The 15204-nt window shown below is 40.0% G+C and overlaps 1 protein-coding gene and 1 pseudogene across 1 annotated transcript in view; one reads left to right on the top strand and one right to left on the bottom strand.

The window, feature by feature from the left end:
• The first annotated feature begins 3946 nt into the window (after nucleotides 1–3946).
• LOC110059431 (uncharacterized) lies at nucleotides 3947–4785 on the top strand (annotated as a pseudogene).
• Nucleotides 4786–14115: 9330 nt separating this feature from the next.
• LOC149108931 (uncharacterized) overlaps nucleotides 14116–15204 on the bottom strand; it is a 3731-nt gene continuing 2642 nt past the window's right edge. Inside the window, exon 2 of the mRNA XM_089294570.1 lies at nucleotides 14116–15204. This exon is cut by the window's right edge and continues 54 nt beyond it. Coding sequence (XP_089150696.1) covers nucleotides 14116–15204 — 1089 coding nt within the window.

Genomic DNA, 15204 nt, shown 5'->3' with positions numbered 1-15204 from the left:
TTTTTCACATAATAAAGAAATAGATAAGAGATGGAAGTAAGCAGTCTACAGCAAAGAGAACGAGAATTCTCGGAAGTCCACTGCTTTGGCGGTTCATCGCAGCATTTTCAAGTTCAACTCCTTGCTTGAGCTTAAACGCAAACTGACTCTTGCCAGCTCCCCGCCAGTTGAAATTATTAAAAAATTAATGTTTCGATGCACGCAAGTCATTTTAATATAAAAATAACGACGACTCTTTTTTTTTTTCGATAAAACAGTTGCTGGTGGGTCCATTGTATTGTGACCCGGAACAGTCATCCTAATTGAGCAATATTACCAACCAAAACAAAAAACAAAAACACCAAACGAAAGCGAAAAAAAGTGACATTGATTTCATCGAAAAAAGATAAAAGCGAAGCGAAATTGTTGTTATGCTTCACATCCAGTAAATAGTAAGCTTAAACCGGCAATACGAAACTAATTAAAGAAGTTGGGAAAATGGTCATAATTTGGCATTTTGTCTGACCAGAAGGCTCCATTGGGAGATGGAATTTTAACTGATAAGAGACGAGCAAGAAAGAATCCGATGTTTGAATACGCATATACTTTTTAAACCTGGAATATGGCCAGAACAATATTGAAGCTTGTACCGTGTTATTTTGTTTCCAAAATGATGCAACGATTCCTCCGGTTTCAGCTGCGAACACTAGAAGCTTAAAGGAACTCAGTCACGACATTTTGAGTTATTTTGGTTACGTACAAAATTACGTTTAAATCGAAGTAACCTGAAAAGAGTAATTAACTAAGATAAAAAAACACCAAAGAGATAGTAAAAAACCATAAAGGAACAAAGATGGTAAAGGATGGGGAAGATTAACACGGATTGCAAAGGACCAACCGACCGAAAAATTTGGGCTAAAATTTTCAAGATGCGCAAATCGTGACGTAAATATTTGTAATCCAAAAGGATCAGTTACCGCATGGCACAGTAAACAGTTCAAAAGTTGTAAATAGTAATAACGCAGTGCAGAATCAAAAACGATGTTTATGGCAGACGTTTCGGGCCTAGCCCTTCCTCCGTGCTAAGTTAGCACTAAGGAAGGGCTAGGCTCGAAACGTCTGCCATAAACATCGTTTTTGATTTGGCACTACGTTATTGCTATTTACAACTTTTAAACCGTGAGGTAGCTGCATTAAAACAAAGAGTCCTCAAGTTGCACAGCACGGAGTCCAGATTTCACTAAACTGAGACTCACAACACTACACTAAGGAGTTTTGTATGTTGGAAATGATATGTGCCAAATAACTAGTAAAAGTCACTTTTAGTAAGACTCGCCAGTAACTTATAATGCCTTAATTAATTGACATTAAACCGATCTAAGACTAACCTGCTTCAAGCGCTAGCAAAACGCGGGAAACCAAACAAGTGTGGCGTACAAGGTGTATCTAGAAACACACGTACTGAATGTCTGATCATGAATCCTCACTGCGGTCTCCACAAAAACGAAATAATAAACATATTTTACATCTTTTGTAAATCCTCTCCAGGTGGTATATACGCACTGACGTCATAACACAGCGTTTAGTAATTTGCATTTCAATTTTTAAACAAATTCTTGTGCGGTATAAGTTGCTGTCAATATGACAAGTATTTGGTGGCAGTAGAATGTCGAGAACCTGTCAGGGAATTTCATCTGCTATCGATCTGTATTGAGATATGGTTAGCTCCTAAAAAGCTATGTTGGTGCTTCGGGGAAGCCTGAGAAAGGAATACGTAGTATAAAAACGTCATTTACATTTTGTGGGAAAAAGGTGAGGAGAAACACACACAGAAACTATTTCGTTTAGTAATGGAACTACTATGACCAATGGGTCGGAGTTCTGAGTTCATCTGTGGTTGCCAGGGTGTTTTTCCCGTCAGCGCCTCCTTGATAACGTTATCCCCGCGATAAACGCAATGAGCAATGACTTAGTTACTTCATCAGGATGAGGGGCGACCTAGCTACGTTTTTATTTAATTATTTATTTACCTTGTTTTGTCAATAAGCATGTCTGGATTTTTGCTCAAACTTTGAAGTTGAATTGATATGAGATTTATCCATTTACGTTCAAGATTTATGGGTTATTAGATATGTATCCTTCTCTTAGAAGAAACTTTGCATGCAACCAAGTAAAATACAAGATGAGATATGGTGTTCAAACATCGAGAGACTATTTTTGGTCATAAAAAATGTGAAGTTGGGAGTTGAAAATGTGGTGAGACGATGTCTGAGAAAACTAAATATAACCAATTGCACCTGACCAATAGTATAAATATTCCTTTTTCGCAACCTACGCGCTGCGTCAGTACTAAATATTCCTTTATTTATTTTACACCTTTTTCGTCTGCCATTTGTAGTCTTCTGCACGACGTTAGCTATACGTATTCCGTGGAGGCGCGGTGAACTCATGGTTAGTGCTCTCGCCTCCGGATTGAGCGGTCAGGATTGGAGCCCTGGCCGGGGGTATCGCGTTAAGTTTTTGGGGAAGCCGGGCTCTTGTTTCTCACAGTGTCCAACTAAAAATATTGCAAGTATTATTCAACTCCATCAGTAACCCATTGAGTCCACGCACAGCACGTTCAAAACAAAGGAGGTTCTCCTTGGTCTGAGGAGGCACCTTTTATTTGTCGCATTATATGGATCCTGTTTTATTTGACTGGGAGCTAGGAAGCACCTTCCATTTGTCGTTTGTATTTTGTTTCATCCTACGTGCTCGCAAAAGTAAAGCAAGACTCTACAAAACAAACTTTCTAGTAAGATTCATATTTCCTCCATCGTCTTTCAGTTTTACTGCCTGCCGATGACTTTGACTCGATCGCATTTTTCGTGTTTAAGTTCCAGTGTTCCAAGTACTATATATATCTAACTGTTTTCGTTGGTTTGTTTGGCAGATGTTTTAACAGGCGGCTACACTGAATTCCGTTAGACTGTTAATATGCAGGTAGGAGGTAAGAGATCTGTGTTGTATTTGTTTCAACGTTTTTTCGAACGATTTGTGGCTTCTAAGTCAGCTTCCACCTTACACCGGAGGAATTTGAGAACGCAGCTTTAATTCTATGGTTAGGCCTACCGTCCACACTAATCCGTCACGAAAACGGAGCTTTTCGAAAACGCTAGCTCTTCAAACAAGAGTAATTTGAAAACAAGTGCTTTTCGTTTTCGTGTGGACGGAAAACACTTTGAAAACGGAGCTTTTCGAAAACAATGACGTGACGAATATCATGTGATTTCCCTGACCGAGTTTTCCTCAAACACCGATCCGTAATGACCAGTGATTGTTGCGTTTTAAAATTCCTCTGGCGTAGTGTGGATGGAAAACATTTGATGCGTTCTTAGAGGGAAACCTCCTTTTTCAAATTACTCCGGCGTAGTGTGGACGAGGCCTTAAACTCACGTTTTTTGTAATGGTCAGCTTAATTACAACAAGTCCCTTTCAATAGAAAAACCTCGGACTACACGGAATCATACTTAATCAGCCCACTTGGTGTCCATCATTAACAATGAACGAATTTATTGAGCTCATTTAAAATAAAACAAGTTCATAGCATAGCGTTAAACGAAAGAAAAAGAACTCTTTTTGCCAAAGTTCTTTTTGTTAGTGTCTCAGATCAGAGTGTTCTTTGCATTAACCGTGATCAGAATGCGATCCTGCACATGCCAAACACTCGACTCCATCACCTGCAAACATTGTAGACGACTTCCTGAATCTGCTTTTGTCCAAACACAATGGAGAAAAATTTAACTTAAAGAAGTCAATTCTAATTAATCCCTCGATATACGAAACACTAGACAACGTTTTCGTAATCTTAAATTTCCAGATGTCCCAACTGGTTGTAAATACCATAATCTTTGGCATCACAATCAAGTCTTAGAGGGCAGAATTTAAAGGCCTTTCAGGACATAAATTGTATTCTAAATTGTCAGTCATGGTAGTCTCAATGACTTCATTAATGACTTCTTTGAAGTCAGGATTACAGAATAATTCTGGAAGTATTAGAAACACCACAATTGCTCTGCTTATATTCGGCCTGAACCTGTTGTAGAAAGTGAAGATTTCTTTCAATGTCCGCCAGACAATTTTGCTTTTTATGTTAGCTGTTTCATTATTATTCCTGCCCTTCTTTTATTTGTGGCGACGCTATTTCTTCCCAACGGATTTTGGAATTTTGTTCGCGGGTGTTGCTTCTATAAAGAACCAGAAAAACAAGGTTTGAAACGAGTCTGTTATTGCTTTTATCCGCGGTTGAGATGCAACAAATCACTTGTTGAAATGATCTTTCCAAGTTCCTTGGCCGGTTTCTTGTGGATATTTTGGACTCTGTTGCAGCGTGATTATTGTATCTGCGCTGTTCTTGGAGGCACCAAAGAAGCAAAGTTGATCAACGCTACAGTGGAAGAGGGTTTGCAAATTGAAGCCGACTACGCGAATGCGGGAAAAACCTCTCAAGCAGCTGCCTTGCTTTTACTCGGCGTTGCATTGGTTACGGCCTTTGTGATTCTTTCCGTGCAACGATGCTGTTTTCAGAGAGAAATCGGCTCTTTACCAAGTTCATACCAATATCAGAAGTTAGAGTGCGAAGCGGTGAGTCCTGATGAATCATTCGTTGAACTTCAGGTAATGTTGTCAAGAATTTTTCCACACCAAAATGAAAATGGAGGCAAAAAGGTGTTCACTGGAGTGGTCTTTGACAATTGCAATTTCACGTTTAGCGCTAGGGATGCTGGCTCCTCTACTACCGACTATTCCGTGGTCCCAAAGAAGTAATTCAAGAGATTCTTGCCGATCATAGATAGTAATGATGCAGTTAAAACACACTTTTACCGTTCAGATCTATCAGAAATGTATCTAGCCTGATTCTTAGATGGTCCAGTAACTTGATAACAGACAATCCCTGAAGGAACATTCGACGAAATTCCTCTTCAACGGCAAAATATGCTTACGTAATCAGATGCAACACTAGAACGCGTCAGACAATTAGCGAGCATCTCAACTGCAATGCACCGTAATGAAAATATTTCCCAATTAATAAACGGCGAAGTTTTTAGACAGGGTTCACACTACGCCGGAGAAATTTGAAAACGTATAGATTTATTTCTACGCTTAGGGCTACCCTTCCACACAAGTCCGTCACGAAAAATAGGAGTAGTTTAAAAACGCCGGCTTTTCGACAGAAAACATTTTGAAAACGAAGCTTTTCGAGAATGATGGCGTCACGATAACCAAGTGATTTCCGTGACTGAGTGTTTTTCAAAGACAAATTCAAACTGACTGCTAATTGTTGGGTTATCACATTTTTTTTGCGGTGTAGTGTGGACGCAAAACCTTTGATGCGTTTTCAAATTCCTCCGACGTAGTGTTGACGGGGCTTTATATAGAAAATATTTGCAAGTTTGAAACGGTGAAATTTTGGACTTTATAATATATAGAGAAGATGTATCGCAGCTATAAAACGGCAAGGTTTTTAGTCTCATACAATATACAGATAATATATTTCGAAGTTATTAAACGGCGAAGTTTTTAGTTCCTTACAATATACGGTGGAAATTGCTCGCATTTATTAAACGGCGAGGTTTTTGGCGGCTTACAGTACACAGAAAAAATAGTTTTTAATCCCTTACAATATACAGAGAAAATTTCCCCCATTTATCAAACGGCAAGGCTTTTGGTCTTTCCTATTATACAGAGATACTATTTCGCATTTATTAGACGCAAAGTTTTTAGTACCTTACAATATTCAGGGAAATATTTCGCAAATTATTAGACATTCTAAGACTTCGGCATTTTACCAAAGTAGACTAAATTAAAAGCGGTACTTTTTGGCCGGTCTTTTTTCTTTTTTCTTTTATTTTTCTTTCTTTTTTTTTTAATGGAAGGGTCTTCACTCTTACTACATTATGCACTTGCAAAAAATTTCGCACGATCTTAATTTCGCACAAAAAAGAAAGTGTCCAAAAATAAAACCATCCGAAATTTTTACGGGTCCCAAATTTTAAGCGCCTGAAATATTTACAGTACAGTATCAAACGTTTAAATGGCTTCAAAGCTCTTAGTTTTCGTTTTGGAAGGAACTGTAGTTGAGACACTGCTTAAGATACGTAACGGCATAAAAGAATTTCTGCCATTTTTTTCGTCGGTGTATCAGTAAAACATTGAGGGAGCATTTAAACTATCATTTTCACAGCTGTTGTTTTAGTCCAATTCGTGTTTTGTTTACGGGTAATTTTATTAAAGCTATGTTTCAACAAAGTGTCCGAAATTTCTGTCCGAAATTTGTCCGAAATCGGATAAACAGTGTCCGAAAATGAAACGTCAGAAATACGACGTACGAAATTCTAACGTCTGAAATTTTTTATAACTTCCATGTCAAATGATAGAAATCTTTTTTGTCGCTTGAGTACATAAGACCAAATGAGGATTTTTAGCTAATCAAAACTGAGCACTTTTTTTTTTTTTATGTATATTGTTACTACCATTATTAACACATATTGTATTCCGTTTTTTGATAATTTTATCGCTTTAATCCGTCTTTACTTTTTGATTCCTTGTCACAGCTGTTTGGTTGCCAGATCTATAAATATTTAAAGTGCAGTTTATGAAATGAAAGTAACAAACGAATTGCGTGCGGTGTAGTAAAATAATTTTGGATGAGATTTATGTTACAAAAGAAAGAATCGATCGTAACAATGAAATGGAAAAATTGTAGTTGAGTAAAGATGAAACCCTAAAATTCTAACATTTGATAGAGAAATATATTAGAAGAGAAAAACTAGGGTTCTCTCCTAAATATCAAACGAGGGAGGTTTAAAAAACTTCACCATTGAAGTGATCTTTGGGACCCTTCGGAAATCTGCGAGGTTGTCGGGTGATCTTCGGAAGTGTTCAGAAATCTCTTAGTCTTGTGAGCCTCGACTACTTTCGAAATACCTTGAATGACCGTCAGCAGTTTAATTTAAAAAATTGACAGTTGCCATAAAAATGATTTTTTTTTTTTTAAATATAAAACGACAATTAATGTAAATACCTCCTGGCGCCAACTCATCACCAAAGGAGCCCACGCAGCAGAGGAACGCAGGTCCCGTCAAGCCGACGAGAAGCGAGCAGTACGCAAGGAAAGAGCCGCTAGCACTAATAGCACAACCCCTACCCACTTCTACCCTACCTGCGGGAGAGGCTTCCTTACCCGGATTGGTCTCATCAGCCACCTCCGGACACACCGTAGAAATTTATTAACAAACTAGATGTCTGTGGTCATCTTCGACTACGAAGGACGAACAACACCAACAGCACGGAAATAAACTGTGAATTTATTTATCTTTGTAGACTGTTCATGCCTGCCGTTTAATTTTTTTTTTCAAATACGCAGCGCTAACGATCTCATCATATATTAGCGGCCAAACTCCGTTTGTTGTTTTGTTTTTGTTTTAAAAAAGCCGTTTTTGTAATTTGCTTCGACGAAGTTCACTCTCCTAAGCCTCTGTCACTTTACAATCGTGCACTTAATTAAAAGCGGCTCTTTTTAGTTTGTCTATTTAATTTTAGTGGAAGGATTCAGCTAACTTTCAAACAATGGACTACCTGGAATATTCGAGTCTTCTTATTCTAACTAATTTTCATGTCAAGTGGTAAGGCGACAAATGGTCTTGCTGAATGACTATATAAGAAGAAATGTGAATTTCGGGCGGAAAATCTTTGACCCCTAACAAGATAGTGGACAGTTATTTTCGGCCAATAGTTGTCTTAAGCTTTCGCAAATCTGAGGTAAGAGCACTGAAATTTTGAATGACAAATAGTACTGCAGTGCTTAAAAGGTTTTCATTTCTTGCGATTAAATTCCTGATTAGACAAATGTTATCAACCAGAGTCCTTTTCCACCATCAAGCAACTTTTCAAATTGTCTTGGCGAATTTCCGATCTACATGTGTTTTTTTTTTTGGCAGAATGTGAAATGGCTAAATCGACAATTCCATTCCATAAAATAATCAACTGTTTGCATTGGGCCCAAAATTTCAAGTCTATTTTCAAGTCTATTTTTTTGAATAATTGAAACATTATATCAGTATCCCGAAGCTGAGTTTCATCTTTCTCTCTTGAGTAGAATGTGAACTTCTGGCTAATTGCACAGTTCCTTTAGAGTAAGCGGCCGGTTCGTTAGACTCAATCACTGAAGTTTGAAACTCTGAGGTAGAAGCAATGTTGAATGAGATCTGAATTGAAGCCAATTTACCTTTCCCAACAAAGTTCTTTGCTGTACGACTTTGTTTGCTTTTTTGGCTCTCACCGTATTCGCAACGATAGCTTGTGTTACAGCTACTCTCTCGGAAAGGAAAAATTCGATCAGAGACTGAGACAGTGGTGCATGTTATACCAAACATACATGTAAAGGATGATTTTAATACAAAGAGCCGTCTTTCTCTGAGAGCGATGTGAATATGCACAAGTTTTTGGCTGAACTTAATGGAGATCTCAGTGCGATAACCGCGATTCTACTTTCTTGTTGGATTTCTCAAAATCAAAAACTTTCTGGCAAGTTTTAGCCTTATTTTCGAAAATAGTTCACCAAAGTAGGAAGAAATCCATGATTTCAGTTTTGGAGGTAAATTCTCGATATTTAGACTCGTCTTAAAAAAAAGAAAACAAAACAAAAACAAAAAGACAATAACAACAACTGAGACTGAGGTTTTAGCCCGGACTGAAAATTCCTGCCCGAAATTGAAAATCTTATGTGATATTTAGCTAATTTCAAAGCCCCCCCAAAAAAGAAAAAAAATTGAATGCAACAATTATAACTTCAATGCAAACAAAGGTAAAGCAGTACGAAGCTGTTTGGGAAGCCATGGCTCCCAAACAATGTATGAAGACGAACAGACTTCCTTCATGTCTCTTCTTTATATTCCAGTATTTTTCTTTGGCTGGCAATTACATGACTTACTGTTACTCAGGGTTAGTTTGTATTTCTCATTCTTGTAAGCTACTTCTTTCCCCAAAAGTTGAAAATTAAGCGCTAACAATTGGCTAAATTGCTAGAGAAGCACCCATTTTCTTATGCGTCCGTGACACTGTTCGGATTCTCGGCCCTCAGGTTAATATTCTATCCCGGACCTAAACTCGTCATGTAATCGCAACAAGATTTCAGCCCACGCCTTCTCCCCACCCCTTACAAGGATTAAATTTCAGTCCGGGCAGAAATTGCTCATGGAACCAGCCCCTAACCTTTTACACAAAGTGCGAAGGAAGAGAATCTGGTGAGTTTGTCGTAGTTGTGTGAATTATGCAGCCAAAATGGTGTTTGGTGTAATATACAGGGATCCACAAACTTAAAATAAGACAAAAAGCAATCGCTTAACAAGCAACGCAAGTTTCATAATACGTCAAGAAATAATTTGAAACCGTTATTTGAAGTAAATTTTAGTAAGAATTCTACTAAAACAATTAGATTATTCGCTCTCGATTTCTATGAGGTGATAGCTGATGAGGTCGAAGGCCGATTTGATAACGATAGGTGAAATAAACTGATTTTTACACAACATAGATCAAAGATAAATTATTACGAGCGACTCAAAGAACAAACTTTAAGTTTTTTAATAGATATTGACTACTGCCAGAATTTCGAAATTTCTCACCATATATTAGCGGCTTAAGTCCTTTACCGCAAACAAGCAGATTCTCCAATTGATCTCGACGGCTTTAAGAGAGTGTCTCTGTAAGAGCGGTCCGGTCGATTTTGCTTGAGACACAGATTTAGCTCATTTCTTGTGTGTTGTAAGACATTCATGTACCTATACTAAAACCACAATCCGTTGGATCGGATCTCTTTATTTTTCAGAGTTTTGCGGAAATTAAATTTCAATCGAGCGAAGGCCTGTCGTGACACTTTTTAAGACTTAAATCTGAGACAACTTTGGAGGACAATTTACAAAAAACTGCGGGACTCAGCAAAGAGCAAATACCACAGCCATGTATATTAACTCTATCTTATCCATCGAGGTGACTTTCGTGAACATCACGTTTTAATCAAGAAAACAGGAAGACTTTAGTGACACCTTATCGGTTCGCTTAAGTCACACACGCGAAAACCGATCAAATTCAAAGTAAATTTTTGAAAAAGTGAGGCGTTCTTAACTGATCCAGCTAACATAGCTAGGAAGTAGGTGCCATAGAAAAGGTAACTACAGAAAAAAACTTTGCGGCCCGACCTTTACTAAAACTTTATAACTCCGTGAACTTACCTAATTTTCGGCAATCTTCAAGTTTGGCCGTCCATTTTGAGGGACTTGTCAACATGAAGCGTAGCAGATATAAATCGAGCAGGTAGATCTAAAGCCGTCAGAAATATGGAATGCTAACGTGAAAACTAACCTGGGAAGGAAGTTCCTAAACATCATTGACAGATGCTTCCCTAACGGACACCCCCTACACAAGATCTTCAACAAGCACACACTGAAGCTCAGCTACTCCTGCATGCCTAACATGAAGAGTATCATCTTGTTACACAACAAAGCACTACTATCAGATTACCACCAGTCGCAAACACAAACAAACGCCAAAGAATGCAACTGCAGAAAAAAGGATCAATGCCCGCTGGACGGAAAATGCCTCACACAAAATGTAGTTTACCAAGCCACAATCACAACACAAACGTCATCGGAATCATACGTGGGCCTCGCCACAAATTTTAAAGAGCGCTACAGGAATCACACAGCATCCTTTCGACACCAAAACAAGAGAAACGAAACTGAGCTATCTAAACATATTTGGACACTCAAAGACAACAACAAACCTTTTACCATCAAGTGGAGAATCATTAAGCAGTGCAGACCTTATAGCAACATTACTGACAAATGTAATTTATGTCTTTTTGAAAAATTCGTGATCATCTGTAAGAAGAGTTTGTGTACTTTGAACAAGCGAAACGAACTAGCAAGTGCGTGCCCCCACAGAAACAGATACCTACTCAAGAACTTTGTGAACAAGTAACGCAATCTTTTAGCAACACGAGATTTCAGATTTTAAATCCCATAGCAACTGCTTCATTTTTTATTCTTATTTTACTTTTTATTATTATTATTATTATTATTTTATTATTATTTTTTTTATTGCCAGTTTTCAATGTTATATAGCATCTGTTTTTCCATATCATAGCAACTGTTTTTATATCTCATAGCAACCTAAAGTTAGCTTTTAATTGCCAGTTTGTGAAATTTAACGGTCATTCGTTGATATTGCCTGATGAGTGTGGTCATCCTTTGACCATACGAAACAGCGTTGTCGCAATAAAACGATGAATTGAAGTCTTGCTACCATTGTTTATTATCTCTATATATATAAAACACACACAAAGGTTTTTACAAGTAAACTGTTTTTTGTGTACCAAACTAAATATATACATATCCTTTGTTCTGGCAAAATGGTGGCTAAGAACGACTGAATATATACGTACTCGGAAATAAAATTATGCTGTTTGGTTTCTCGTTAAAACATTACGTAAGAATGACGCGTGTCTGTTCAAATTGTGACAAAACCACGTCACAAAGTCAAAGCAAAACAGAAAAAAGTGTAATTTTCATAACCAACTTACAATCTCTCCATTACAGACAGCAAGAAGGGCCATTGCGTCACTGCTTGATGGTGTAATTAACCTTTTTAATGAGCACTGACATTCATGAGTCATTTCCTTTATTTTTGACATTAGAACAGCTTTGGAATCTCTAGATTTAAATGGGAGCTCGAAGAAAGTACAGCTTTCATCAGCATGGAAACAGTAAAATAGTTCAATTTTCTCTTCTTGACGTAGTCACACAAGTCATAAAAGTCACAGACAATCGGATGCGTTAAGCCAATTTCTGTTACAACTGATTCGACGGTGGTCATGTGACTCACTTCTTTCTCGTCAATTGATTCCTCGTCAGATTTATCGTCACCGCGGTGCTCGGAGACGAACCTGCCCGTCTCCTTCTCGAGGAGGACAAACGGGAGAAAAATCCTTGTATTTGGGCTTCGGTTAGCCACTCTTCCCGAGAAAACAGGCGTTCCCCGTTTTACCCCATCGCTTTCCTCATATGTTGCGGGACTTGTCGCGGATCCTCTCTCCTTTCCGGATTTTTCACCAATTTCAAACTTGGAGGTGAGACACTGCCTTACTTTCTCTAAGAAGCGAACGGCGCCACCTTTTGGTTTATTAAGTGCCCATCCTTCACGTAAATTCGACTGGAAAGGTTCGCTACCTTGTCTCTCGATAACATTGGTACTGTCGTCTTCTGAAAGAGTAAGGGGTGAGAATTTTTCAACCCAGTCTCGTTTGAGTTTGTCGTACACACTCTCTCTATGTTGTCCAACAGATATGTGCACCTCCATTTCTTCGTCACCATTTCTTCGGAATGTCCTAGCACATGCTGGTTCTGGGCATTCCAACACTAGCCCCAATTCACAGCTGCTTTCCGCATCACAACTGTCACGCGCGCTTCCATGCGTTACTCTTGGAGTGAAGCCAAAATTCTCCTGTTCTGTTGTGAGATCGGTGGCGCCTTGATGCTTAATTAATGTAAATTTCATCCCACGGAATGAGTTTGCCAGGGCCAACTTGGAATGCCTTCCACACTCTGAGCCCGTCTTGTTGATACGAAAAGTCGTGCATGGCACTGAATTGCTGGAGTTTCTTGATATCTAAATCTTTCTTAAATAATAAAGTGTATTATCGTTTGTCTCACGATGTAGTCACTTGAGATGTAGATCGCGACGTTTCGACTGCTTACTGCTAGTCTTCTTCAGGCGATAAGGTCGACTGATTGCACGGTATCATTTATATCACAAAGGTCGGCTGTGATTGGTGCATTTCGATCCGCCTATTGTTCCATTGTTCCGGAGAGTAGCTGTTCCCTCAGTGGTCCGCTGTTGTACCGTTCTCCTGTTGTTGTGTTTCTTGATCGTGGGTATCCATGCTTCAGGAATTTCAATTCCACTATCCCTGTTGATGTTGTTAGGGTGAAGTCTTATGTGAATAGCTTCCTTGACCCTACGTGTGTACCAGTGAGGATCTCGATCAATAAACTTGACCTCATTCCAGATAGGATAGTGGCCGGTCTCGTGGGTGTGTTCAGAAACGGCGGAGGTCTGGGTACGGACGAGTCGTATATCCCTGTCGTGTTCTTTGATCCTCTCCTGCATAGATCTCCCTGTTTCCCCGATGTAGACTTTGCCGCACTCACAGGGAATCCTGTAGACAACACCATCTTGTTTAGCCGGGTTGACGGTGTCCTTTGGTCGCACTAAGTGTGACCGAAGTGTCGTGTCGGACTTAAAGACGGTGCGAATGCCTTGTTGTTCTAGGCAGCGGCGGAGAGACTCCGAAACTCCTTGGACATAAGGTAAAACGGCGGTGAATTTAAATTCCGCGGCAGGCTCTCTTCTTGGGGCTGTTCGTGCCTTTGTGATCTTCTGTACAAAAGAGGAGGGATATCCGTTAGAAACAAGTACAGATGACAGATGTTTCTTCTCTCCAGCGATTAATGATGGTTTGGTGACGAGACGTTTAGCCCGGTCGTACAGACACTTCACAATACCGCGCTTTACTGACTGAGGGTGGTGTGAATCATACACTAGGTACTGATCAGTATGTGTTGGTTTCCTGTAGACACTGGTGGTAAGGCGGCCATCAGGTTCTCTGTAAACTGACGTGTCGAGAAAGGCGATCTTGTTGTTGTTCTCGATCTCCATGGTGAAACGGATTGATGGTTGTTGACTGTTCAGGTGTTGCAGGAAGACGTCAACTCTATCCCGATCCAGGATGGTGAAAGTATCATCTACGTAGCGTTTCCAGATCTTAGGCTTGCAAGGTGCGGACTCTATTGCTTGTTCTTCAAATATCTCCATGTAGAGATTAGCAATAACCGCGGATACAGGGCTCCCCATGGCTGTGCCGTCTCGTTGTTCGTAAATCGATCCGTTGTACTGGAAGTACGTAGATCTTAATACGAAATTCAAGAGGTCCGCGATTTGAACTGGTGTAAGTGTAGTGCGGTCAGCCAGGCCTGCGTCGTTCTCCATTTTTTGTAGCGCGGCTTGTACGGCGCCCTCGATCGGTACGTTGGTAAACAGTGACTATACGTCGAAAGACACCATGATCTCGTGGTCCTGGATCTCTTCCCTGGCGATGGTGGAGGCGAAGTCAGTTGAGTTCTTCACTGTGAAGTTCGAGTTACCTGCAAGAGGAGATAATACGTTAGCCAAGAAAGCAGACAGGTCGTATGCAAAGGTGTTGACACACGACACAATTGGCCTAAGCGGTGTGTCGGCCTTGTGGATCTTCGGCAGACCATAGATCCTAGGTGGTTGTTTGTGTCGGGGTCTAATCTTATTATAAACCGCCTCTGATATGTGTCCACTCCGTTTCAGGGTTAGCAGCTTCTCAGATAGCTTCCGGGTCAAGCGATCTGTCGGATCTTTGTCGAGCAGCTGGTACGGTCCGGAATCAATTAGCGCTGACATTTTTGCGTGGTATGTGTCAGCGTTCAGGATTACGCTGGCGCGTCCTTTGTCGGCCGGAAGGACCATGATGGAGTTGTCCTCTTTTAAGCTTTTAAGAGCCTCCTGCTGTTCCTTCGTGATGTTGGGCGTGGGTGGTTGTGCCTGTTGAAGGACTGTGTCTGCTCGCTCCGCATCTAGTGGCCTGACTGCTGACTCAATCTTGGCGATGATCTCGGTGGCTGGAACGCTCGTAGGAGTCACGGCGAAATTTAGACCTTTCTTCAGTAAAGACACTTCAGCTTCGTTAAGGGTCCTGGATGACAAGTTGATAACCCATTTTGTTTTGTCAACAAAAGTTGTAGGAGCAACAGAAGACTGTTTCTCTCGCAAAAGTTTCTCAAACTTGCGCTGTTGACGGTCTTTGGTGGTATTAAAGACTCGCTGGGTAGTGGATTTAACCTTGTCGAGTACCTCTGCAGCTTCATCCGTAGAAAGAGCAGATGTTATGGTCTGTGCTGTTGATTCGGCTTCTTTCTTCGTATCTGCCTTGGCTCTCTGCGTCAGTCTGATTCTTTCCCTCAGGAATCTCATGGATGCTAGTTCACCGACTCTGCGTGCGCCTCTGGTGGGAACTGGCGGCCGAACTTGCAGATCTCTTGGAACAATGTGGTTCTTAATACACCTTGTGAGAAAGGTGAGATGGTTGGTATAGCGTGCGAGCTT

Source organism: Orbicella faveolata, unplaced genomic scaffold (genome assembly GCF_042242905.1).
Source record: "Orbicella faveolata isolate gen_17 unplaced genomic scaffold, um_ofav_v1 contig_25, whole genome shotgun sequence".
NCBI classification, from domain to species: Eukaryota; Metazoa; Cnidaria; class Anthozoa; order Scleractinia; family Merulinidae; genus Orbicella; species Orbicella faveolata.
This window is presented reverse-complemented; position numbering and strand designations above follow the sequence as displayed.